We start from the raw sequence: 26,790 nt of genomic DNA, 5'->3' as shown, positions 1-26,790 counted from the left end.
CAACACAATGGTGAGAAACACCATGAGCTACCCAGGGCTTGTCTTCTCCAAGGTTTTCATTGGCAATAGTGGGCATAACACTGCCACACCACAGCCTAGTATAGAAATATCCCAAAGCCAATTTCCCAGCCAGCTATATGACATTACAGAACATCTATCATCGCCTTTGGAAGTACAGAAGGAAATGCCACAGTAAGCTGGAGCCCTTAATATTTATGAATGCAAAGAAATAAAGACTTCCTCACATCATAAGGTCTTTTTAATTAGTTTTATAGCCACGTATACACTTGAAAAGAAAATGTAACCCTCATCGTATCACATTGATAAAACAGCGTGCACACAAAGTGCTTTACAGAAGTTGTACAGTATACATTCTGCTTGGAAGCACCAGTGCCTATTAACAGTGACTAAGGCTATCTCATGTACTTGTGCACAGATTCACTCATCATGAGCCGTGTTTATATTTGGAAGTTCAACACACTGGACGGAGAAGCAGCCTGAGCCACTGTGCACTCTCACCTGAATATACCTAGGCAAATACAGGCAAGCTATTATTTACTGTAAATAAACAGTAAATAATTATAACATCCAATAATTGTCAGATATTAATTCAGATTAGCAGTAGAATCTTGTCACTTCAAACATACTGTGGTTCACTAAGGAGTTTTGTTCATGAGTCCCTTTTACTAAAGTGTCTTTGTGGGCAAATTCTTAAGAGAATAATTTTTTAAAAATCAGAAAAGAAATGGGCTATGGAATCAAATCTGAGACACTAAATGTATTCACTTTTTCTAGTTAAGCCTACCCATTACCTATTGTTCTTCTCATTACACCAGAAAATCAAAGGAACACCCAAAGCTGCTTATGTCCACTAGTACCTCCAAGTAAAGGATGTCTATGAAGACTTCCAATGTATTGGGGTGGTGCTCAGCTCTCTCGGGATGAGGCCTTTAGCAACCTTACATTGCAGAGAGAGGGGCTTCCACAAAGTATTGAGGATTTCTGTCCTTAGACTGGCCTGATACTCTTTTGTTGAGATCCTCAGACTTCTAGAGCTTGCAGCAATGTCTTGAGCTGGGAAAATCCTTTCCAGAGCTGACTTTGAGAGATGTGGTTTTCTGCACTCACCGCTGGGCTCACAGTATTATAGAAAGAAAATAAAACCATGAGAGATGACTATGGAAATGAACATTAATGGTTACTATTAACATAATTTAGCTTCAGTTAGAATGAACAAGACGACAATTATACATGAAAAATTAGCTTTTATTAAAAATGTTTAGTAATAAGTAATGACTTTTCAAAATTTTTTTTACTTACTAAACCTAAACATACAAAGTCAGAAGCAAACAAGAAATTGCTTTGTTAAAATCTTACTGAAGGTTAACTTGTCAGTAGTTCTATCAGATTTCCTGCAAGGCTTGCTTTTAAAATGTCTTATTTATTGTACTATCAGCTTTCCTTTACAGAGATGCTCATCCTCCAGTAGAGATGTGTAGTCATCAACATGGATGATTTGATTCATTTATATAAACAGAAGACAGAAAAATTGAGTTGTATCCATCTCTCAATATAAAAACTATTTCTATGTCACGCTTGCACATAATTTAGAGCCCAATACACTGGCTTCTGAAGACAAAGACAGCTCTTACACTGACTGCAGCGTGCACCATATCAGAAGGGCAACATTACTAATTTCATATTAATTGGTGCAAGTATTCTTTGGTCACAGACATCCTATATCTACCCAGTTTACAGCATTTCAGAAGCTATTTTCCACCCATTTTAAGTAGGTTCTTTACATTTTTATTTTATTCCATGGCTTTCAGATTTTTCTCTTGCCTGTATAATCATACCTGTGTGTATGCATGTGCACAAATTTATTTGCGTTTTTTCTAAACAGACAGATCAGGAGTGAAGAAAGGATGTCCTTTATCTTCTGATACCTTTCAGATGTCAGTCTGCAACAGCTCTAGTCTAAAAAGGCCTTTTACTGGAGTCCCTCAGGATAGGCAATTTGAATTTAGTACACTGCATTACTAAAGTTTTCAGAATACACAAAATATAAAAATTGTGATTTTTTTATTACATTGTCTATTACACTGTAAAGCCACATTATTAAAAATCAAGGTCTTATTTTTGGTGGGAAAAATTTAAGAGAGTAAGGGAAAAGCAAGCTGCTAATGATGCAAGCAAGAGTGTCTGGATAGTGACGCTTTGCTTAAAAGGCACACCAAGAAAAGGCAAGCTAGGTTCCTCTCCTGATGGCTTAAATCCATTTCATATTTTTTCTTATATATAGATATGCATATATATATGTGTGTATACCTACACAAATATATGTACACACACACACACACCTTTGAGTTTTTGAGAACAGAAAGTTGAAGAATTAGAAATTCATTTTAAATAAATAAGAACCATACTAACGGGGGCAGGTTGGTGCTGTTATTTTTTGCTTCATTCTGATTGTAATCTAATGACACAGTGATATGGTTACACCATTTTTTCCTTTACATCATTTCATTGTATAAATATGAGGCATAAGACTACCAGGTGCATTTTATCTTGCCTAAAGTAATTTTTATGGATCTTCTGTGTTTTTGGTTTTTCATAAGGGATGGTCATTACTTTAAGAAATAGAAAGAGAGTTGAGGGTAAGGATATTCTAACAATCACAATTAAAATTTATTTGACTCTAGGGTTTACATGTTAGAGTGTGGCATGCACGCAAACACACACACAGAATGACAATGACAACAATGGCTGTATACAGCTCAAACCCAAGTACTGGTCCCAGCATGGCTGTAGTATGCTGATCCTGTAAAAACTTTTGTTTTCCTTTTGCATAAGCTTTATGTTATAATGCACCATTTCCAAAATCTGCACTGTTCCACCTAAATGGTCCACGTATGATGACAGTAAATGTTAAGAGGTATGAGATGATTACTAACTTCGACAAAACATTTAACAGAAGATGCCCATACAGTAGTCACCATTAAAAGTTTAACAGCTGAAGGTTGAATGTAAAGATCTTTTCAGCTGTATTGTTTAAAGAAGTATGACTATCACAGTAAAGTTATTTACACAAAAGGCAATGATAGTGAAGATATCAATAGAGAACACAGTAGATTGTTTAGAAAGTGGATCACATTTTCTGCTAAGTCTGAAATATTTCTTGCAATGTTGTAAATTCTAACTACTAGATATCCCACAATATAAACCAGACAGAAGAACTTGTAAAAAGATATTAAGAGCTTGGTCCTGCATTTCTGATTCCCCCAAATCTACCACAGAAGACTGCAGGAATTTTGAATGTTTAGTGATTGCAGGACAAAACCCTCACAGGGCTGCAAAATGTTGCTGCTTTTCAGTACTTATTATATATAAGTATTCAATTTATTTTCTTTGGCTTTTAAATTACTATCCCTTTGTATCTATAATGTGAAACCAAACCAAACCCAAACCACTAATAACTCCCCTCTCCCATCAAAACAGTGATAAAAAACCTAAATGAACCAAAAGACATATCCAAGAAAGTGTAGCTGTTACTTCATTATAAAACTACGGTGCAAAATAGAGGTTTATACTGGTCAGAATTGCAATAGCAATTGGAAATTTACACTGAAGGAGTGACTGCAAGTATTGCTTCTCCTGAATAACAGAAAAATCAAAACTGATTAGGCACTTGTCTTCTTGTTTAATGAGACCATTCAGTGTGCGTAAAAATGACAGAAATACTCTCTAAAAGAATGCTCTGTAGTGTAACAACTGTATTGCTCAACTACAGCCACAGTCCCTGATTCAGGAGAGCAGAAAAACATGTGCCTATTACTTATTTTATGCTTAAATGCTACTGATATGGATGTGCTGGAAACATGTTCAAGTGCTGTCCTGAATTGGGACGCTTACTGAAATTGGAGTTTTAAAACATAATACAGTGGTGAGCTTCTTTTCATTATACTACAATACCAACTTTATCTAATCTGGCTCTGCTCTCCACTATATTATCCTAATACTTCCTAATAAAAAAGAAAACTGGCATAAAATAAATAGGATAACCAGAGATTACATAATAAATATGCTACTAAGTGGGAGGAAAATATATTGTGACATAAGGCTCTGTAGTGTTGCACAATCAAGAAATCGTTCCAGGTGCTCCAAAACACAAGTCCTAATGTACAACACCAAGTTACCACTATACACCTGAAAAAGATTGGGAAGTAAGAGATTAAACTTCTATTACATTAAACATTTGAAAATATAAACAAGTGGTAATGTGTTTCGTTGCCTTTGCAGAACACCATATGTATGTTCTTGCACTACTCCAATTGTCATTGCTTGTGAAGGAAAATTCAAATATTGGGTTTTTGAAAACTCTCATAATCGAATTCCTTCAGACTTACAAAGTTACCAGTGTCCACACTGACTCATAGTATTATCTCTGAAAGTAAAACACTCTCAGAAATTTTGTTGCCTCCGTTTTTTTGCATCCATCGCATCTAGGATAGGTTGCCTCTTTGCAGTGTATCTCTGACGAAGCTCTTCAATTTCTCTTTCCATCATAGGGTCCAAAGCCTTCAATCGCATCTGTAATTCTTCTAAACTCAGATTCTTTAACTGTAAAACAATCAACCACCAAAACAAAACAAAAACAAACAAACAAAAACAACAACAAAAAAACAAAACACAAAAAAAGATTAAAACCTGTTTACAACAAAAATGAAAACCACCACCTTTTATAATCCTTTAATTTACAGCTGCAGTGTTTTTACACACTTTGAGTGTATGTATACACATATATAATTGTTTATATAACCAAAAGCCTTTGTATTCTCCACAGTAAATAATTTAACAGCATACGAAAACACAAACACACACAGTACATTTAATTAAAAAAAAAAAAAAAATCACTTCGCAAACCTTGCAAATAGATTGTAAATAAATATAGGGCTGGAGTTTGACTCATTAGGCTGAAAAAAAGCATGCCACAGTATACACAATTATATTCATGTATATAAATCATATTGCTTAATCAAATACTTCTTACTGAACTTTAGTCTCTTATAGACGCCTGAAAAACAGACAGCTGCTGCAAGTAATAGTCTGACAGATATTTAGAGGTACTTTCTGATAAGAATGACAAGGCACTTGTCTTCTTCAACAGATTGCTGCCAGAACTAGTCAAAGCAAATCGCTAACAAGAGTGTTTAAATAATACATGAAATAATTTCCTGAATTCATGGGAGAGAGTTACCTTTGACCAAGCTCTTTTCTTTCTAAAAATATTTTCTCACAATGTTAAATAGTTCACTATATTTCATTCATTAAAAGCGACGGGTCATAAAAGAAGTAAATCGCTTCGCTGGCTTGCCGGCTGCTGCAAATAAAGGTTGGAGTCTTGTCAGGTACTAGGGCACATCGGGCACTACTGCCCCACCTGCTCTTGCAGGGCAGGATCTACATTTGAAATATGTTCCTTTGGTTGGCCTACATATTTTTTTCCTGATGAAGTCTAGTGCCTCTCTGCATTTCTCTTGTCAGAATTGCCTATGTGCCAACTACTCTTCACCGAGTGTGAAAAATATCAACAAATTTCAAATAGCACAAATAATTTCAACCAAAGAAAGGGATAATCTATATTTTGTTTGCAAATATTCTGACATTGCAAACAAGCACACCACCTAACTTGGGGTGGGGGAGGGGGGGAACAGTTTCTGAATCAACCTAATAATGAGTCAATACTTTGTTCATGAATCTAGGGCAGTCTTCCATCAACACAATCTGATCTGTTTTCCCTGAGGAATGAAATACTACTTTTGATCTTTATTTTTATCAGCATCTGAGGCATATAAATTAGCAACACATATTGCTACATACAATCCAAACCCCAGTGTTATGACTTCTACTAATAGACTACATTGTACATAGTAAAAAAATAACTGAAAGTCATAATAAAGAGGGAGGGCAGATCAGAAATTAATAGAAGAGCACATGGAAGAAGATGCGCATTTTCATGCAATGTCATTTTAACCATAAGATTCCTAATGAAGCTGAGAACTAAAGCCCAGATGTCAAAGTATCTTCCAGGACCAAAGATCCTTAGACCTGTATGAGCTTCAGAGACCTCAGATGTGCTCAGTAGCTCATCAGTAATGTCTGTCTCTCCCAAGGCAAATGACACCTTTCATTTCTTAGGAACGAAAGAAAGACTTGCCTCTCAAATAATTAAATACCATCTAGTTTACTACATTTCTCCCATTTGATAAATGCAAGAAAGGATGGGGGAAAGGAATCATAATTCCTCAGTCGCCAAGGCTCTTGCAGAAAAACACCTTTCCATTTTCAGAGAAACAAAAGATTAAAAAAAGTCCATTCTCTTTCATTTGTAGCCAAGTAGTAAATGTAACTGGCACATTACAGACACTTTCCAGTGAAGATATTCTTTAGAGGAGTGAAGTGTCAGAGAGATTTGCAGTAAAATGAGAAGAGATGACAGTGCCGATTCCCCTCTGTAACTGATTCCAACGCAGCACAGATGAGAAGAGCAATAAAGCCATGTTTCTTATCATGTGTGAGAGAAGAAACATATTTGGGGCACCATGGACCAGCCATCGGGCTAAGGAAGGCACCGTGAATAATCTCGTGTGTGAGTGTTTTGTAAGAACTGCCAGTGATGAAGTCTCCTACCCGCCCTGGGCCAGCCTGCGCAGCCATTTATTCCCTCTCAGTCACCACTGTAGACATCAGGCTTAAACTGCAGAGAAAAGCTCCAGCTGATGCAATCACATAATTATTCTGCACTGAAAAACATTTTTTTATAAATTGTCAGAGGAGAATGTGATGGGTGAGTTTTTATTTAAATTTCAATCAAGAAACAGAGCCAGCAAACAGAATTAAATATTCTTTAAAGATCACAGACAGCTGGGTGGAAATTAAAATACAAAGAGAATGAATTTTTAAAACCAGAGAATAAGAATCGTTCAGAATGATCTCAGCCATGTCACCCAGGGGACCCAGGGAGCCACAGTACTCATCTGTATGAATGGCTGATGCTCAGGACATTCAAATGAAGTAAATGACAGAAAACAGGGATGTTAAGAAACTGAAAACAGAGTTATGATGGTCTCATCTATCTGACATCAGATGCTGGATTAGGCAGGAACAGTCAGAGAGCTCTATGTACTATAGAAAACCACTTAAGCACATCTAAAAGCCAGAGCTGGCTCTAGGATGTGCGTGCGTGTGTGTGTGTGTGTGTCCATGGACATATAAATTTCAAAATATTTTTTCTTGACTTCTGTCTGTGCTATAGATATTACCTTGTGAAGCCTGAGGCCTAAACGCTGAATGCCACAGCAAATATATCAAATGAGATGCACAGAAATAACTCAAGGTATTTAATTATTCCTATGTAATTTATTCCCCTGCATGATAGATATTTTGATTCAAATTCTTAAAGTGATAGAGCTCAGCACTCATTTACTTTCACTTGCAATCAGTTTGCAATTTAAACTGCCATAAATAATTTCCCATGTAGTTTGTTGTTTTAACTACTAGGGCTATCGATGTTAATAGGAAGGGAGAGGAGGGCATTCAGCTGTGCAAGCTACAGGAATTCAAAAAGGATTTAAATTACATTTTGATAGCTTTTTAAAAGCTGTAAACCGTAGCAGTTCAGTAATCAGGATAGTATGTGTCTGACAACAATAGATAGTTCAATTTCTGCCACTCCAAACAACAGAATCAATCGTGTCCTTTTGGAGATCAAATATCCACCATCACACAACGGCCAGCAATTAGTGTCAAGATGGCCCACCGCCCAAGACAGAGGTCTTCAGTGAATGGAGTTTCTGGTAAAAGCATTTGCCTTCACTGGGACCCTTCATATCACCAGGTAATCACGTGGGTTTGGGAAAGCAACACTCCAAGTTCCACTTTACAATGCCTTGAATCTATCAGTTACATACAATAATATGTAATATTCAGAAAGTATGTGCATCTGTTTTACACATACATATAGTCTTTTAGAGTCGGTATGCATACTCAGTTTTCCAGTAGAAAAATTAGGTGTTTACAGGAAAAAAACCCCAAACAAACCTTTTTTCCTGAAAGGTATATTTGTTAACCTAATAACTAAAGAGAGTTACAATGTGTAAGGGAAGCAAGGAGAAAAAAACAAAACAAAACCATCTCCAGAGCCAGATATTATCGAATAATTTCATTTACAAGCTGACAGGTTTTTAAGACACTGTCGCACCTAAAGAAGCCCCACTGAAATTCTCTAGTCTGCCTTGCTAGAGCAAAGGAAATTGACTTTGCCTATAAAGAGACCAGCTAACAGTCATCCTTGTGGGGTGAGCTGCATCCCAGTGCTGCAAGCTGAGCTCTTGCCTCTGCCTTCTCTTCGCCCTGATGCAGGGGGAAATCCTGGTGGAAGAAAGGTACCCGTGCAGAAACAAGCTCCATCAACCCAAGCTTCCAGTGGCAAAGATCCTTTCAGCAGCACCAACTTGAGCTGGAACAACCAGCACAGAATCAAAGCATAATTAACCTTTTAAATGAACTATAATTTTCAGTTATAATCTTTGGAAAAGGCAACCCAGCCAGACACTTAGGAGATCAGTCAGTCTGGAAACCTGGTGTACCTTATCTTGAACCTTTAGCAAATGGGACACCAATCATTTACCTCCTCCTGGCTTATTTTTCAACTTATTCATAACAAGGTTAGAGACTTTTCCAGGAAAGACTACATGTAGAAGTAAAAAAGCAGCAGAACAGATTAAGAATCATTAGCAAGCTCTTCTTAATGTGACCATCTTCATTAAGCTGGGATACAGTAAAAATCCAAAAGTTGGGGCAGCTCCAGACACGAAGTGATCCAGTTGTGATCAGAGCACAGGTCAGAGCTACAAGTGCTCCAGAGATAGCTGCACTACCCTTGTGTGAAGCTGGCAGGAACCACTGCTAATCAGTCTGGGGTTTTAAGAAGCCGTAATCAAGTTTTGTAGCTGAAGAAAAAATAATCCAGTGTTATCATGCAAGGTTGGTCAAATACAACGCCGTTTAGCATTTCATTGGAAGAATATTTCCTATGCAGAAAACATTCTTACTCTGGTCAGTACTGGTTTCAGGTTGATTGCTTTTTTTACATGTCTTCAAACAGTGACACACAAGGAATTCTTTCCTCACATACTGATGCAGTCATCTCCCAGAACCCAACTTCAGCAAGGGAAGTGCAACAAGTTTTACTTTTTTAGTCTTTCAGTCTAACTTCTTGCACCCCAGATGGACCAGCTTCATTTGGATCAGTATTTTCAGCAAACCAAAGGATAATTACTTGCAGTCAATACTACTTCCGCCAGCAGGAGGACCCACACTGTACCTTACATGTTTTGTTCACAACCCTAGTCAAGTCATACCGATGAAAATTCAGACCAAAATGGGCACTTGGAAAGTATAGATGCGTTTCTGCCCACAGACCCGAGTTCTGTAGCAATAAGCTGAGAAGTAAGGAGATAAAGTACAACCAAAAATGGACTCTCAGAAGGCATCAAGTCAAAGGGTGCAATGCAAATCCCAACTACTGGCTTTCATCTGTGTCCAGCACAGGAGTCAGGACGAAGGACACGCATCTAAGATACTCACTGGTGCTTGTGGTCCATGGATTTAGGCGAAGGGGTCTGGAAAGGAGTCTGGAACTCATTAGTTGAACTTGGCCAGCACGTATCTGTAGCCATCCAAACTTTTCAGGGGGCAAAAGCCAAAGTTTTGGTGCATGTAGCACACTATAATCTTAATCCACCCTTGACAGCTAACAGAGGTAAATAAAAGCTCTAGGCCTGTGATGTTTTCAATATGATAAAATTAGATTTCATTAGTAATTCCATAATGCATGAGTTACTATTGCAAACCTCCAGTCTATCAAACTAAATTATGGAATACTGCCATTAAGCTGGTGCAACAAAAACAAGCAAACGTATTTTCAGGGTTTAAACTGTTAAGAAAATAGATATTCAATCAAAAAATAATCTGTATCAAGTTTGTTGTGTTTACTTGAAAAAACAAATTCTTCCTAGCAACTGCTTAAATGAATCTTACAGATGCAACATGCCTTATTAGAGGCCTTTGATTAAAAAAATATGGATTGTTAATACTGTATTCTGAGTCATCTAATTTCCCATCTGCTAGTAATTCCTACAATATGAACTATCAACAGAATAGCTAACAACAATAATTTTCTATGGCAATTGCAAAAGTGGGTTGCCTACAGCACTTTCTAAGATTTAACCAGTGCATGCCTTGGATTGTTTTGTGTTATTAGTGGCCTCAGGTAAGAGCAACTTTTTCTCTCCAGCTGTTCCCTTCCCGCTGCTGAGCAGAGTTTTCTTTTCTCTAATGGAATGAGCTCCACTGATGACTTCAAACTCTTTTTTACTAGTATAAAAAGTTAGACTTGAGTCAGGATCCAAAAGGTACAAGGTGGGCCTTTCTGATCAATTTTTCTCATCTATGAATTAACACCCAAAATCTGTGAATCTCACTTACACAGTAGTCGTCTCAGGCTTGTGTGCAAGGAAACACTCCATGGTTACTGTCGTTCAGCTGCTCCCATGCAGCAACAGGGGGAGAATTGCTTTATGTTTGCCTATACAGCAAATCATGCTGACCTTGTATACGCAGTGTCAGGCAATGAGCTGTCTCAGACACCCACTGGCCAAACATCAGAGCTCTGACGTGCTGCCATCCCCACCCCTGCTGTCACTACAGTGGGTATATAAGTCACAAGAAAACAAACTTGGACAGGGGATGGAGTGAGAGCATTTATTTCAGGATGTCTGAAGAGAAAGTCTCTTTGTTGCAAAACATAAACCATGGAGTTATATAAATATAAAAAGGACCTCATTTACTATCATTATTTTTGACAATCTATGAGAGAGAAGGACCGACAACCTAACTTTCAAAAGCCAAAGTTCATTCCACAGGACTGCAGTTATCTTAAACATTTTGGGGGGTAAAATAAGCACATAGCACTAAGAGAAAATTAAAGATGGACAACTTCATGTAATTTTAAAAAGTCTTTTTAGGGATAAAATTGTATATAAATGCCCCATGATTAATTATTATCTTCACTAGTAGAATTTTCTCTGCTCAGACATTAAAACTGTACATCATTTTAACAACACAAAGCTAAACCTTCATCACTACCATCAACATCTTTCAGCTCTAGAAGGCTTTTCTTAGCTTCATACAAAGTTACATTTCAATAGCAAACCACCAAGGGGAAAAAAGGGTTTTCTATAGCCTTAGTGCATACTATCATTTGCATACCTTTGTCAAATACTGCCCAGGGCCTTCCTTTGAGCATATTAAGTACCGCCCAAAATTAAAAAATCATGAGCTGGGTCCTTCACCTTCATTAAACTACCCTTAAAAATTAGATTCCTAAAATAAGAGGGTTTTAGGAGGAGGGACATGTCCTTTAATTTCCCTTTTCATGAAGAAGCAGCTAGAATCTAAACATTTCTGCAATTAAAAAGGTCAAAAAGTTCAGGGGGCTGGGGGGGGTGCGGAATCTAGTAGCCAAAAACTTTAATGAGCAATCCTGACTACAGGAACTGAAATTTAAAGAAAAGCAATCATCATGAAACACAGTGTAAAATTAGCAATAATGCTAACTCTTCCCTGTTGCAATTTTACCCAGTTCCTGACAAAATCAGTCAAGTAGTGTGTATTAATGCTTTATCCTATCCTAAGCAGTTCAAATATCGTTTACACTGGTTTTACCTACTATAGCAGCTGATGTTCATGTAGTTGCAAGGTATATAATCTTCACTAAAATAAATAAAATAACATAGAATCTGACCACAGGGAAACAAACTGCAAGCAATGTATCTCAAAAACCTGGCAGCTAGTAAACATCCATTAATAAGCACCTTTGAGATCAAATCTTTAGTATGATAGATAAGTTTAATAAATAAATTTAGTTTTGAAAGTGTACAGAAGGAAAAAATCCTACCATTCCCTCTTTCTATGTCATTTACAGAGAGTGTATTTTTACATTACACACTTAGTTGAGGCTACTGAAGCACGACAGTTTAATTTGCTATCACTTTCTCTTTAGAATTGCATCATCCATCACAGACATTTTAAAAAATTACTTTTAGAGTATCACAGGCAAAAATTTGCAGTTTGAAATGCCTTAGAGAAGATCTTGGTGGTTTTTTACATACTGTGATTTTCTATACCAGGCATCTCAAGCTTAATGGTACAGTTAGCCCTGAAGAATACTATAAATGTTTACTGGAGCTCCCAACAGAGTAAATAATCTAAAGCTTAGGAAAAACACTCCATCTGGATACTCACCATGCTATTTAAACTTGATTGCAAATATACCCACACAGTGCTGATAGCAAAGCAGCTACCACACCTGATCTAAAAATATACAGGATTGTCCCCCCTACCCCCAGCCCTTTCTGCTTTTGGAGAAAAAAAAGCATGGGAAGAAAAAACAAATAAACAAAAAAAAAACCCAACACCTTTTCAAATATTACCAAGCAAAGATATAAACCTTTAAAATGAAAACAAATTCTTTCGCTAGAGCTCCTAGTGTACTAAGTAGTATCAAAAAGTCAGCATTTTATCTCTTAATCTGTAGCTCTCCAGGGCAAGTGCTTTTAGTTGTCCTTCATAATGAGCTCAGCTATCAGCAGGTACATTGCAGTTCACCCTTGCCCTTGAGTTCACCGTATCACATTTCAGCAAACTGCTGTTATTATTCAGCTATATAAACCCAAATGTTACCTTCATATTCAAAAGTTTTCTCAAGTTATCTCCTTGACATCTGATTCTTCCATGAGAGGATCATTTTTAAAATGTTCAGAAAATAATAGTATTACATTTTTGTAAAATTCTACCAATCTACATGTAAATGCAAGCTGTATTAAAAACAAAGATATATTTGGGATGAGAGCCATTTTAAAAAATAAAACCATTCAGTTAAGACCCCCAAACATCCTAAAGATAAAATAAAAAATGAAAGATGTTCCCAGTTTTGCTAAAATATTTTGTAAACACAAATCTATATTGAAAAGTAAAGTTAAAGACATAAGTAACATGAAATAGAAGTCCTGAGATTAAAAAGAAAGCTGTATTAAAATCTACAAATTCATTAAATACTTAATGATACCATTTAAAGATCTTTTTCTTCAATAGTTCCATTTAAGATTATTTTAGAAATAGAAAGAAAAATGGAAACTCATTGAATAACGAGTTATGAGACAACAAGATACGCACATGCACAGAGATAATGTTGAAGTTAAAACCAGACCCAGAAAAGCATTTAACCTGAAGAGCAATGGAAGAGGCTAGAAGAATTTTAAACCTTAAACTTCAAACCTTAGTCTCCTAGTAAGGGACAATACAAGTGAATCTCTAGTTTCTTAGAAGTACAAAATGTTGATACTCAAAACTAAAACAAAAATGGATATAGCAAATCTAAATTTTCCTAACAGGAAAAGTCTGCTGCAGGAGAGACAGCCCCCCCAACCAAAGATGCACATACAAATTTATATCTTATTTGCTGGGCAACCTTGACTTAGTTATATTCTTTATAAGGAAGAAAACTCAGTTCAGTTTAAAACTGCCAATTCAGAAAGGATCTAGGAAAATAGCACATCAACTTTAATAAATGGAAAAATGATAGACATACTGTTTGCTAGCTTTTATTTCATGCAGAAAGTATTGTGGTAGACACATACAAGAGAGGATGGGTTTCAGCCACTTTTGGTACAAGATGGACAGGAAAAATCCTATAGTCCAGAAACTTAGGGCAATTTATAGGCAACAAATGCCATGTTTCTTAATCCCTGGGAGAAGGAAGAAAATACAGCAAAGATGGCAAAAAGACAGTAAAACTGAGACATCAGTTGAGAGCAGTCTGCAAAACATCAGAAAGAACAGAATCTGAATGCAGCAACTGAAAAAAGCCAGGGCTAAGCAGAGAAATTTAACTGAGCTAATAGTTGCAGCAGGGAGAAGAGATCCCTGCCTCAGGAAAAGCACACAGGTTACCGCCTTGGGAGAGGGATCAGGGAGAGGACGACACCCAAGCAAGCCTAAGCACCAACACACAGCATGTGGACACTGCACATAGAGACCTGCAGCGATCTGGGAGGGGAGAAGCAATCCCCCAGCCCGAGGCTACTGGCACCTTTGCTAGACAGCACCAAGTTTCATTTTCTGTACGACTTTAAAGATTTAACAGAAGCACTGCTGGCTTTTAAAGAATGCATCTCAGTCCATAGTTCCTCAAATTTTCTTTATTCCTTTCTCAATCATTTTTTGCAAACCTTTTTTCCCCTTACAGAACTGCTTGACTACCTATTTAGTTTGATGTGGTTCAGTTTTCCTAAGCACTGAAAGAACTCAGCTTGCTAAAAGATTTGGCCAATAGCAGTGGCACACCCCACAAAGTCCCCTGACGACAGAAAGGTACCATTCCACTCCTGCATCGCATTCAGCAGCTTACCAGCCACAGGGGCTGGAGATTTCGTTTGCTTGTAACAGCTTTGATGTTATGAAAACTGATTAAAATTGTTTAGAAAAACTCTTTATTGTTCTCAAGGACTGAGCAGATTTTTTTAAAATCTCTTTACACCTTCAACAATAGTTTCTTAACTCTTCCTAATGCTGCCTTCTATTGAAGTCTTATCTACAAATCATACCAATCAGATACTGCAGAGTTTCAGCTGGTTCATTAAAGTGGATTTAGTTTTTCTTTTGTCAAAATGCACCAGCTCCACATTTGTGAAACACAACTTAAACAAACACTGACTATCAAATAACCTTTAACCAACCTGATGAAATCCACCTTACGATGGTCTAAATCTAGTAGACAGCTACCATCTTGCTTCTAATCCAGACTAAATTAGATCTAAAATAAGCGAACAAATACAGAAATGGATCATCTATCAAACAGCACCACTTAGCTAGCAGCTTTTAAATAATATACTGTATCTTTTCCTTTACAGACATGTAGTAGACTACTCTCACTACAAGTAATATACTAAGAAATATGCCAAAAGTAGGAAAATACAGAACAAGATAATCACTGATGATCATTCATGTCAAAACACATTAATCAAGAAGCCCGTGTACCAACATACAACTAAAAGCAATACTAAATTAAAAAACCAGACCACTCTCATCTTAATGAACAAGAAATCCAGGTTATCTCAACACTGAACAGTACACTTAACCACAATCCAATTCTATTCTCTAAAACACAATCCACCCTGTGAAAAGTGTGATGCCTACTCTGTATTAGTTTAGAAACTCTACTTATTCATTGAACAAGATTCAATGATTCAGTGGCATATTCACTCAGAGTCCAGAACTGCCAAAATCATTTGCCAAAGAAATGTTTTATTATCAAATATTTTGCCTATGACTCAAACATCAATGTGATCAAGCCAAAAATTAGCACAGTCCTTTCTTACCTTCACAGTATTATCTACTAGGAAGGTCTACAGCATTTGATCCATTTGCTTTGTCACAAGACTACAGAACAACACTAGCTTGTTTAATCAGGTTCTTCAGATGATAATCTGCAGATATAGTTATGATTTATTACTCAATGCAAACAGGTACTGTGCAAGCTTTTGTGCCAACAGTGTTCATTAATCCCAGTTCCAATTTATAGTGCTCACTATTCCAATTCTGCATCTCTGGAGTAAATTATGTCAATTATATAGCCCACAACTAGGGAATGGTACGAGCTCTGCAAACCCTTATGATGTGACCCAAGTCTCAGTAGAATCTTTCTGGCCTCTCTGCTGGTTTTTCAATTCATCTCTCAAGTGATTATCTAGGTTTCAATTATGTTTCAGTTTTCTAGACTTAAAATCCATAAAGAAAAGGAAAATAATGATATTATTGCATAGTATATCAACAATGAAAATGCTACACATAATGCACTTGAACATCTGTAATGTTCAAGTGTCTGTAACTTCAAATCTAAATCCCTCCCCAGAAAAACACTGTTGGGAATTTAATCTAGGTTTTAAAATTGATTTAGTATTCATGATTTGGAAACTGAAGTAGAACCAAGGACATCATCTGTATTATTTCCAACCCTAACTACCAGGGCAGGAAATAATGAGAGCTCCCATCAAGCTCCAACTCATGCCAAACAATCCATCCAGCACATTCCTAGACCATAGAAAAAGGATAAGGAAAGTGTGAGCCAGACAAATGCATTCCTCAAATGCAAGGTGTCAGTACTCAAACAAAATCTTTGCTCAATGCAGTCAACTGCTATACAGCTCACAGGCTCATATTTAAATAAAATTATGTGTTTCACAACTGCACTTTCAGAAATAATTAAAAGCCAAAGAAAATTTGATTTCAATCTACAGTGCCTTGTAAAAGCAGTTCAATTGCTTTGTCCATCTTCAGAGTAGTGCTTTTCAAAAGTAAAGACAAAAATATAAATGTTGAGGTTATTAAATGCTCCTGCAATTTATTTAGAATACATCACTGGGGTTTCTGCTTACACAACATCTATTCCTCGGTTTGAATGGTATCCTGCATTCAAAGACATAACACTGAAGAGAGACAAAGTACAAATTAATGGGACTAGTCACATACTAAGTGTCATTTTTCAGAGTTTGTATGAACAGAGAGAGTATGAACAACTCCCTCACCACCAACAAATCTGATGCATGTGCATGAGTACAAACAAATGCAGGGAAACATAGGTTTAGTGTCAAAAAGATTGCATATCTGTCCTGGACTTTCTATATTAAAACACGGATTACTTCTTGATCCAGTTATTGCACATGTCTGGATGTGGGCATTAGGATTTAATGTTGAAGAAAAATGACTCTCAGAAAGACATATAAATATATAGCAAATGTTCTTGAATTGATGCTAACGAAATTCACCTTATGTGGCAGAAGAATGGAGGGGCGGCTGGAAATCATGAGTACCTTTATAACGTTTACATCCTGTCACAAGCAGAAAACAGCACTGTATCAAATAGTTTAAAACCTGGTATTAACATACGGCAACAAATCCTAAGAACCTCAGAAACATAATAAATTAAAGAGTCCCCAGCACTGGTGGTCTGTCCCCTTTCCACCCAAATGAAAGAGATGTATTTTCATTTGGAAACAGAAATGATTTTCCAGCTATATTCTACTGGTGACAGAGAAGTGGCTTTTGGCTTTAAGCCATCATCTTCTGAAAAGCTGTTACGGTTTTGAATACAAATTGCCTTGCTGAACTACCACGCATATTGAGCAGTGGACTGACTAGCCAATTCTTTTCTCCCAGAAGAAACAAACTGCCAGCTCAGGTTTGGACGGAGTAAAAATTACACCTCCTTTTTTACTGTTTTTGAGACTTACACCACTGCTGACACAGCTGGAGACCTTGCATTCTTACGGTCTGAAATGAGAGTGTAATCAAAGACTAGATGTCCCAGCATCCTATCATCAGAGAAGTTAAACTAACAATTTAAGAATGCTATGGACATGAAGAAGGCAATGTTTTGTTGGGTTTTTTGACAGCACTGAAAAAGTAAGGTTTTCATTATAATATTCCTACTTAACCTCACACACACACATATGTACACACAGTTGAAATTACAAATACTGTGTAAGTTATGAGATTTCACAATGCTGTAAAATCAAACAAAGAGAAAACAAAAAATAATTTATTTTAGCAAATTATTTTATTACAGTGAATGTCAGATTTACCAACGACTCTATTAAAAGGCACAATGAATGCACGTAATGACTTAAAAATATTTTAAAATCCCAACTATATGAAGAGGTATTTTAAAGAAGTAACATAATCATGTCGTATACGAAAAAAAAATGTGGACCTCATCCATCAGTTCATTTTTTAAAATAAGTAATTTTGATTGCTTCCATATTCATTAGTGATTCTGACTTTAAACACTCATTCACAGAGATATTAACTTCTCCAGTCCTCACCCATTTCAATCTTAAACCACATTCCTCTTTCCTCCATCAGTATCTCCTCTTGCTTTAAACACAATCTTAGAGAAATACCTCATTCTGTTGTTTTTGACATTAATATGTCCAAATATCTTCCATTCTGGGAGTTTGTACTTACGTCATCTGATGTTCTGTATTGCACAGGGAACCCTAGTAATTACAAGCTAAATGCCTACTAACGTGGTTGATGATGATGTTGCTAGAATGCCAGTCACATTTACGAGATCCTGGCCATTAGAATAACAATAGGAAAGTAGTAGTTCAGTAATTCCACAATTTCTCCTACTTCCACAAATGTATTCTATTTATACTCTCCCAAGTAGCGTCACAGTGCATAACACCTTGCCTAGAAGAAGCAACATTGCAAAACTACAAGGCAATTTAACATAATCATATTAATTTGCTTAACTATGCTGACAGTATTTCACCTCTTGCTCAGCAATTTAACATCATGCAAAATTTTGAAAGCAATATCACTTGAAAATCGACAAATTTGCTATTTATTGTTGCTATAACAACCATACAAAATTGTGTAAGAAAATACCGAGCAATAAAGGATAAAACGCCATAGAAACAGATAAGAATAGAACAAGTTGTGTCAGCACTAGCCTTAAAGAAAATTTTAGGCACAAACAAGTTCATGTTTGAAAAGGTAGAGAAACAGAAAAGGACAGTTAAGGTGGGGAAATCAAAAAGGTAGTTACATGGCATACTACCAATATTCTCCAACAGAAACTACATGCAGATTAGTTGAAACCTCTCAGAAAACTCAAACACATTAGATAAAACATCAGAAGAGATTATGACAGAAACTTTTTTTTTTTTAAAATCTCTTGCTTATAACAACACTGCTGCAGTGTTGCACAATATGAATAGTTAAAAGCCCAATGTATTGGGTTTGTGTGGCAAGGTTTTGGTAACGGGGTGGCTACAGGGGTGGCTTCTGTGAGAAGCTGCCAGAATCTTCCCCTGTGTCTGACAGAGCCAATGCCAGCCGGCTCCAAGACAGACCCGCTGCTGGCCAAGGCTGAGCCCACCAGCTACAGTGGTAGTGCCTCTGGGATAACAGATTGAAGAAGGGGAAAAAAAACCCTACACAACAGCAACTGCAGCAGAAGAGAGGAGTGAGAACATGTGAGAGAAACAACCCTGCAGACCCCCAGGTCAGTGAAGAAGGAGGGGGAGGAGGTGCTCCAGGCGCCAGAGCAGAGATTCCCCTGCAGCCCCTGGTGGAGACCATGGTGAGGCAGGCTGTCCCCCTGCAGCCCATGGAGGTCCACGGTGGAGCAGATATCCACCTGCAGCCCATGGAGGACCCCACGCCGGAGCAGGTGGATGCCCGAAGGAGGCTGTGACCCTGTGGGAAGCCCACACTGGAGGAGGATCCTGGCAGGACCTGCGGACCCGTGGAGAGAGGAGCCCACGCTGGAGCAGGTTTTCTGGCAGGACTTGTGACCCCACGGGGGACCCATGCTGGAGCAGTCTATGCCTGAAGGACTGCAGCCCATGGAAGGGACCCACGCTGGAGCAGTTTGTGAAGAACTGCAGCCCATGGGAAGGACTCATGTTGGAGAAGTTCATGGAGGACTGTCTCCAGTGGGAGGGACCCCACGCTGGAGCAGGGGAAGAGTGTGATGAGTCCTGCCCCTGAGGAGGAAGGAGCGGCAGAGACAACGTGTGATGAACTGACCATAACCCTCATTCCCTGTCCCCCTGGAGGGAAGGAGGTAGAGAATTTGGGAGTGAATTTATGCGCAGGAAGAAGGGAGGGGTGGGGGGAAAGTATTTTAAGATTTGGGTTTATTTGTCATTGCCCTTCTCTGATTTTGGTAATGAATTAATTTTCCCAAGTTGGGTCTGTTTTGCCCATAACAGTAATTGGTGAGCAATCTCCTCTGTCCTTATCTCGACCCACAAGCCTTTCATTGTATTTTGTCTCCCCCGCTCAGCTGAGGAGGGGAGTGAAAGAGTGGCTTTGGTGGGCACCTGGCATCCAGCCAGGGTCAACCCACCACACCCTCAAAACCAGAATACGGTAATAGCTAAATTGCTGCCAGTTCTACATGGTTTTCCAAAATTCCCTCCAGCAGAAGGAACTAACAATTGACTTAGGAAGTTATGAAGGAATTCAAATGTAAGGATCTATTTTCCTGTAGGTCAATCCACTATTGCACTGTATAATAAATGTAAACATGAAATGATATCATTTAATCTCTGCTCCTCACCTTTCCAACGACCTTTCAGAGAAAATATCCTGGAGCCTGAATTTTGTTTAACGTGGAAGTCATACAGGCTGGATAATATGACATTCCTACCTACAAGCAAAACATCTTTAATGCATTTATTTCTCCTAAAATAAAAATAAATGTTATACAGATATGTCTATATTAAAGATAGAATCAACACACAGACCAGTCAAAATCAAAGTTTTGTGAACAGTAGAAGAAATAATACATTTACAGCTCTTTGTTTAAAGAATTAACAAAGCCAAAATCGAACTCTCTCTACTAAAACTCCTTTTTGGATTTTATCCACTGACTTATATTGAGGGCATAATCAAGGAAAAACACTTTTGTTTCACATCTTTCTTGTTTCAAAGAAGGACAAAAAAGCAGATGGGATTAAAATGGAGTTCAAACCAAAGATGGTAAATTTAGATCCAATTCAGCAGACATATGGAAATCATTATATAAAGAAGGGAATTCTTGCATAAAAAAGTCAGTTCAGGTGAGACGCAACTAACCCAAAGACAAGAATCTTGAGAGCAGTCTAAAAAAGGATAGAGATTAAGGAAGTAGCTTCTTTCTGCACTTAATCTGATCTAATGACAGGAGGTAGCCAGAAGGGTCAGTCCTACCATGTGAAACCCTTGGGCTCCTAACCGCTTCCTTGCATAGGACCTACCAATTCTGCAACTGCAGGGTGAGCTGGGAGAGAGGGGAGGACAAGGGGGTGTCAGATGTTTTTTAAGCACCCTGAATTGACTCAGCTCTCTGGCAATGACTGCTGTGATCGATACAAGGAGAGTAACAGAAATAAGCAGGTGCCCCCTTCTGCCATACCCTTCTCTTTCCATAAGCCCCATCTCCTGAGTAAGTCTGGGGTAAGATGCCACCCATCTATCCCTGCTTCCAAGCTACAGGGGCCAAGGTCAATCCACCAGCAGGCCAAAGACAACAGCTGACTATTGACCTCAGACCACAACCCATACTTCAGCATAGGTATTGATCTGGATCCCTCTTCTCAGAGGCAAATCAGTAGTAGTAGTAGTAGTAGTAGTAGTAGTAGTAGTAGTGAAACTTGTAGCAAATTTACTTCCTTTGAAACCTCCACCTTTGCCGAATTTGGACAATATGACTCAAAAGTTAAAGACAAACAACACAGTCACATAAGTCTCATTTCCTCAGGAAACACACCAAAAATAATAAACAGCTAGACTGGACAAAAATCTTCTTTGTACAGGGTAATTAAAAATCGGAAACACCAATATGATTAAATGTTAACAGAAAACACAAAGTAAAACTGAGTATCCCGTTTTGGCCAAGTATAGGTTGGGGGGGATCACAAAAACCTATGAAAGATGGCCATGCTTTTATGACAAAGTGAATAAAATTGATTTTATACACTATATCTACTAAAGAATTAATCGTATAAAATATTTCCCCCAAAGCTCTGGCAACAGGATTAGCAGTTTCCTCAAATTCAGTCTGCAAGCATAACTGTAAACAAGTAATTCGAACACAATAGTGGGGGATTCTGCAGGGCTGGGAGGCAACCAACACAGAGGCTTTTCTCTTTCTGGTATTCATAGCACTTTAGAAGAAACACAGAGATGGTGTATCCTCAGCACATTTTAGGATTCATGTTATATTTGACAGTGAAATAAGACTGCCCTACCTATACAAAAAAATAGCAGGGAATCTGAAAACCCAACAAGCTGTAAGTGAAAATTTAATACCAGCAAGCAAAGCTTTTGTACCAATTATTTCTTGTGGGTTTGGGAATAGTAGACTTAGAAAATTCAATTGTAAACTTTTTTCTTACTTCACAAAGTTTTCTTTAAATGCAAAATGCACACAGTAAATGCTATAGTATGATCATCAGACATTATCAGTGGGCTACACAATACATGCTTTCAAAAACTTTTTTGTAACACCATCTTCCAAAATAAACTATTGCAATAATTTCTTAAGTTTTTATATCTCTTCCTAATATAAACTAAAAATATCATGAGAAAAATGAAAAGGGAATAAAAGCAATAGAACAAGAATCTAGTATCATGGATTCTTTTATTCTCCATATATATTTGATCTTCTCACATTATAAAAAGAATGCAAATTATGCCCCAATAGTGGATGTAGATGGGGATCTACTCAAATGCTGCAGTTACACAACAATGAATTTTAAAACACAATCTAATTCATCAAATGTATTTCTAAAAAGCCTTCACACCCTTGAAGAAGAAGTATCGTCTTTGGAGAAAAAGTTTAAGGTGTCACTGACAGTCCACCCTTTATCTTGCTTCAGTGTTATTGCTGAGGTCCTGACCTGTGTTCAATTAACTGCTCAGGCAGCCCCTGGTTGAATTCGGAAGCATTCAAAAGCTTCTCTCTCAGAAAAGCCGCCAGCAAATTGGCATCACATCTTCTCATCGTTGTGCAAAAGCATCACTTCATCAAAAACATGACAAATTTAAAAGCAGGGTATGAATAACAGAGTCCACAAGTGTCGTGATAGCTCTGATGAAAATGCAAAGACAATCTTAACACTTCAACAAAAATGTTTTAGTTAAAATATTTCAATGAGGAAATTGCTATTTCACTTTTCACCATAGATTTTAATTATCATTAAAACCAACACAACTAATTACAATAAAAGTTTAAGTCACAATCACAGTCTCATTAGGAAACATTTCACCAGAACATGAACGTTTACTAGGAAATTCTCAGTCCTATGAATTAAAAGGCATCTGTGGACCTAATGAATACCAAAAGCAGGGCAAAAAAATTCTGCAAGTACTGCAAAGTAAGCTACTGCATAGCCTACTAAAACTCTCCAAATACTGAGATTCTACAACGCTGCAAGAAAAATGTATCTTACACCTGAAGTAATTACACATTTTACTGATAAGGACACCACCACCTCATTTAGTTTTACTTCATGCTATGCAACACGTAACACTGAGGTCAAAAGGTGTTACTAAAATGACAGGCTAAGATTATTCACAGCCTAAACTGGCAAACCAAAGGCAGTGGGGAAAGAGAGGTTTTCATTCACTGCCATCCAGCACAGTACACAGTCCAAGAGATAAGCTATCGCAGTACCTATCCTGTAAGGCAAATGGCTTTTCGTGACGCAAAGTCTGAAGTGCAGTGTAATTGTATTTAGATTCCCTGTATCACATCATCATGACATATGTGCTAATTTAAAGGATTCAACTTATTTCAGGGGGCTGCTTTGAAAATTTCAAAATCGGAACAAGTCTGAGATGACTACTGTCAACGTATACTTTAAATACATATACTGTAAAAGTAAAATATCACTTCTTAACCTAAGCCTCCCATAGACAAAAGCTAGAAGCCCTTCTATACTGAAAATGTAAAGCCGCCTAGTATATCCATTCATGAAGGAAGAAATAGAAATGAAAATTTGGCAAGGAACAGAGACAGGAAACTCTCCATTAATTATTCCTATGATTGTCCATCTAGACATGAACTTCCTAAAGCACCAGTGTCAGCATGAGCCTGACATTTACCAAAAACAATCTTAAGACATTTACGAACCTCCTGAGATGTCTCCTGTAGTTCTCCCTAAATTGATACAAGTCCTGCTGTATTTACAGCAAAATACTATCTCTTGCCTGCTTCACAAGTAGACATGGCTGCTATAAACAGAAGTAATAAAAAGCAGCATTTTTACTCTGTACTTTTTTCCCCATAAATCAACATATGCTTTTTTTATGTACAAATGTAGCAAAGATTCAACAGCAACCACCAGAGCAAGCAGAAAAACTCCCTTAAAGAACATATCAAGTATGCAAGACATTACTCATACATAAAAGTATATATTCCATGTTCATGAATGCATCAAAAACAGCAATTCTAGTTAAATTTCACAAAAGGTTAGCTGTGATCATGGACTGCCTAGCACTAAGTACCATGTATTTAGATGAATACAAGGCGAAACAAAGCATGAAGTTTGCTGGCACAATTGGCTAAAAAAATAAAACTACTCATAAAAAATCCCATATGGATAAGCTAGCCAGCTTTCACTTAAATACCTGACACTTACTCAATTGATAACCACCTGCACACAAAGTTCTTGGCAGCTTTAAAATACCTTTTTTTTTTTTTTTTTTTAAAGAATAAAATATTCTTCAAGCTATTTCCCATCATATCAAGCACAAACATGCTTTCATTTAACTTCAGGAATGGAATGTGTCTTATTTTAATCTTTCACCTTTGTTCAGTTGAAGAAACTCCTATTGCTGATAATAAGCAGCAAACCAGATCTTACTTAAAATATAATTTATGCTACGTGTTTATATATTCTCAGGGACACTGCATTCCAAATTGGTAACTACTTGTTTTTGTGGGTTTTTTGTTTGGTTTTCTTTTGGTTTTTTATCTTTCTAATGTAGTCAGTCCTGCAAAAGCAGCTGGCAGGATCGTCAGGCTCCTGAGTCAGTAGTTTCATGCATCAGGCACCCATTTCAATTTTTAACTGAAAAACTCTAGTATGCATTCCATTAACCATGGTCTAGTAATAGACAGGGGCATTTCCATGGCTCTGGCACCAACACCCACTTTTGCAAAGAGGACTGCATATTCCCAGACAGCGACTACTGCAGGAGCTGCACAGTTACAGACCCTGCATATATAGCTGTGGGTGTATCCATGCAGACCCTCCTTCTTCCAGTGCCTTGTTAGATCCTGGCACAGAAGTTTATGTATGTATCAACTTCAAGATGTACACATACAGGGCAGGTGCCAGCTTCACTGTCCAGTGCCGTATAGCGTCCCGGCTGCAGAAGAGTGTTGGCAGCTGCAGTTGGTTACCGTCAATTACCACAGCTCCAGCATATGCTGCAGACTGCACCAGTGCCACACAGCCCAAATACATTCAATCACCTTTGCTTGCTTTTTGAGATGGGCTTTACAATGTACAGCTTAGACCAGTGCTTTATTTTCCAAATTAAGAGTAGGATTATCATGTAGCAAGAAGCCAGTGAAATTGTTTGGCAGCAAGTTCCAAGAAATGAATACTTTTGTGGATCCAAGGTTGTCAGGACAAACTGCAAAAATAATGAACTCATTTGACAGTAGAAAATAAGATTAAGAAAAAAACCCACAGACAATAGGAAACAGGATTAGTTATGTAGCAGTAAACATGCAGAAGGCAAAGCCATGAAAAGAAATGAGGATATCTTTTGAAAAATAAACAGTAATCTGACATGAAAGTAATTTCAAACGTTATCACATTCCCATGACTACAACTAAACCAGCACAGCAACACCATGATACTCCTTCTTCCTCCTCTGGGATTTTAATAAGCCTAAGTTCTAAAATAGAAAATGAGATATAAACAGAAGATTAAGAATTATCCCCTCATGCTGACCCACTTGTCACAGTTTCTGGTCCTACCTCCACAGAAATACAAATGGCAAAAGGAATTGTCCAGCTATTCTGTGTAAGCATTCTGAATTCTTTCCCTCAGGAAACATAGCAATAAGCATGAAGCTCAGCAACTTGCTTCTGGTGACTGCATTTCTACATGGCTGGCTACTCCTGTTAGTCCTTCTGAGGCACCTCTCTTCAATCCCTAGTCACTTTTAAACAGAGTGAAGATGTTGATACAAACTGTGAAGAATAGGGGCCTCTCAATGAAAAGCATTTCCAAGCACATTGTAGTTCTAAAGAAAAGGTGTAACTCTAAACAACCTAGTTCTTATAATTTCATCTGTGTAGAAATACTCAAAATACCAAAGCCCATGAAATCAAAGTATAGATATTCCTTGTTTCACCTGAATTCAGTGAGGCCAATTTATGGTATTCCAAAGGGACTGATTTTAGAGCGTGGACTTCATTTTCTTAAAAAAAAACCAAACCAAACCACCAAAACATCCCCCCCCGCCCCCCCCAACCCAACCCAAAGAACCAAACTCCACACAACCTCCCCCAAAACCCCAAGAGCCAATCACATATCACTTTTCTAAGTACTAGCTTAACTTTATGTACCCCTGCAGCTTTGGACTATTTTAATTTTTGAAGACAAATCTAAGGGATTTCACTTGCATATACGAAATAGAAGTAGTACACTTTACTGCATTTGTCTTCAACTTAACTTTTCCCAAAGTAAACATAGTACAAAAAAAGGATGCTAACCTCTGGAGAGGAAGACCACAAAACTCTCCCTGGTTAAACCAACTTCCACGGGCTCTGCCCTGGACCGGTCAGATCTGTAGTCTACATCCCACTCCAGTCCCACACTGTGGGAACCACCCCATGGGAGAAGTTTATGTGGGTCAGAGGTGCAGAAGCAATGAATATCATCAATGATGGATGAATTCTGCCTCCATTAAGGTTTGATTAGTGTGTAGGGGAAATTTGCCACCAAGGTACTACACAGAGTATTTACAGAGCAAGAAATTCAACCCACTAGTACAAAAGTAGTCCATTGCCTTTCAGGTATTATTTCTGACACTATGAACCAGTTGCTTGGTACCGTGGCTGTCAGTGGAAGTTCACCCTAATAACATTTTGCT

General features: G+C 37.7%; 1 protein-coding gene across 2 annotated transcripts in view; it reads right to left on the bottom strand.

The window, feature by feature from the left end:
* Positions 1-241: 241 nt before the first annotated feature.
* Positions 242-26,790, bottom strand: part of STK3 (serine/threonine kinase 3) — a 144,711-nt gene continuing 118,162 nt past the window's right edge. The window contains exon 11 of one of the 2 annotated variants that reach the window (XM_030011545.2): positions 242-4,620. In XM_030011545.2, coding sequence (XP_029867405.1) covers positions 4,462-4,620 — 159 coding nt within the window. In that variant the 3' untranslated portion in view covers positions 242-4,461. The remainder of the gene's footprint in view (positions 4,621-26,790) is intronic. The other variant, XM_030011546.2, reaches the window with a different exon arrangement.

This window comes from Aquila chrysaetos, chromosome 4 (assembly GCF_900496995.4).
Source record: "Aquila chrysaetos chrysaetos chromosome 4, bAquChr1.4, whole genome shotgun sequence".
In the NCBI taxonomy this organism is placed as follows: domain Eukaryota; kingdom Metazoa; phylum Chordata; class Aves; order Accipitriformes; family Accipitridae; genus Aquila; species Aquila chrysaetos.
This window is presented reverse-complemented; position numbering and strand designations above follow the sequence as displayed.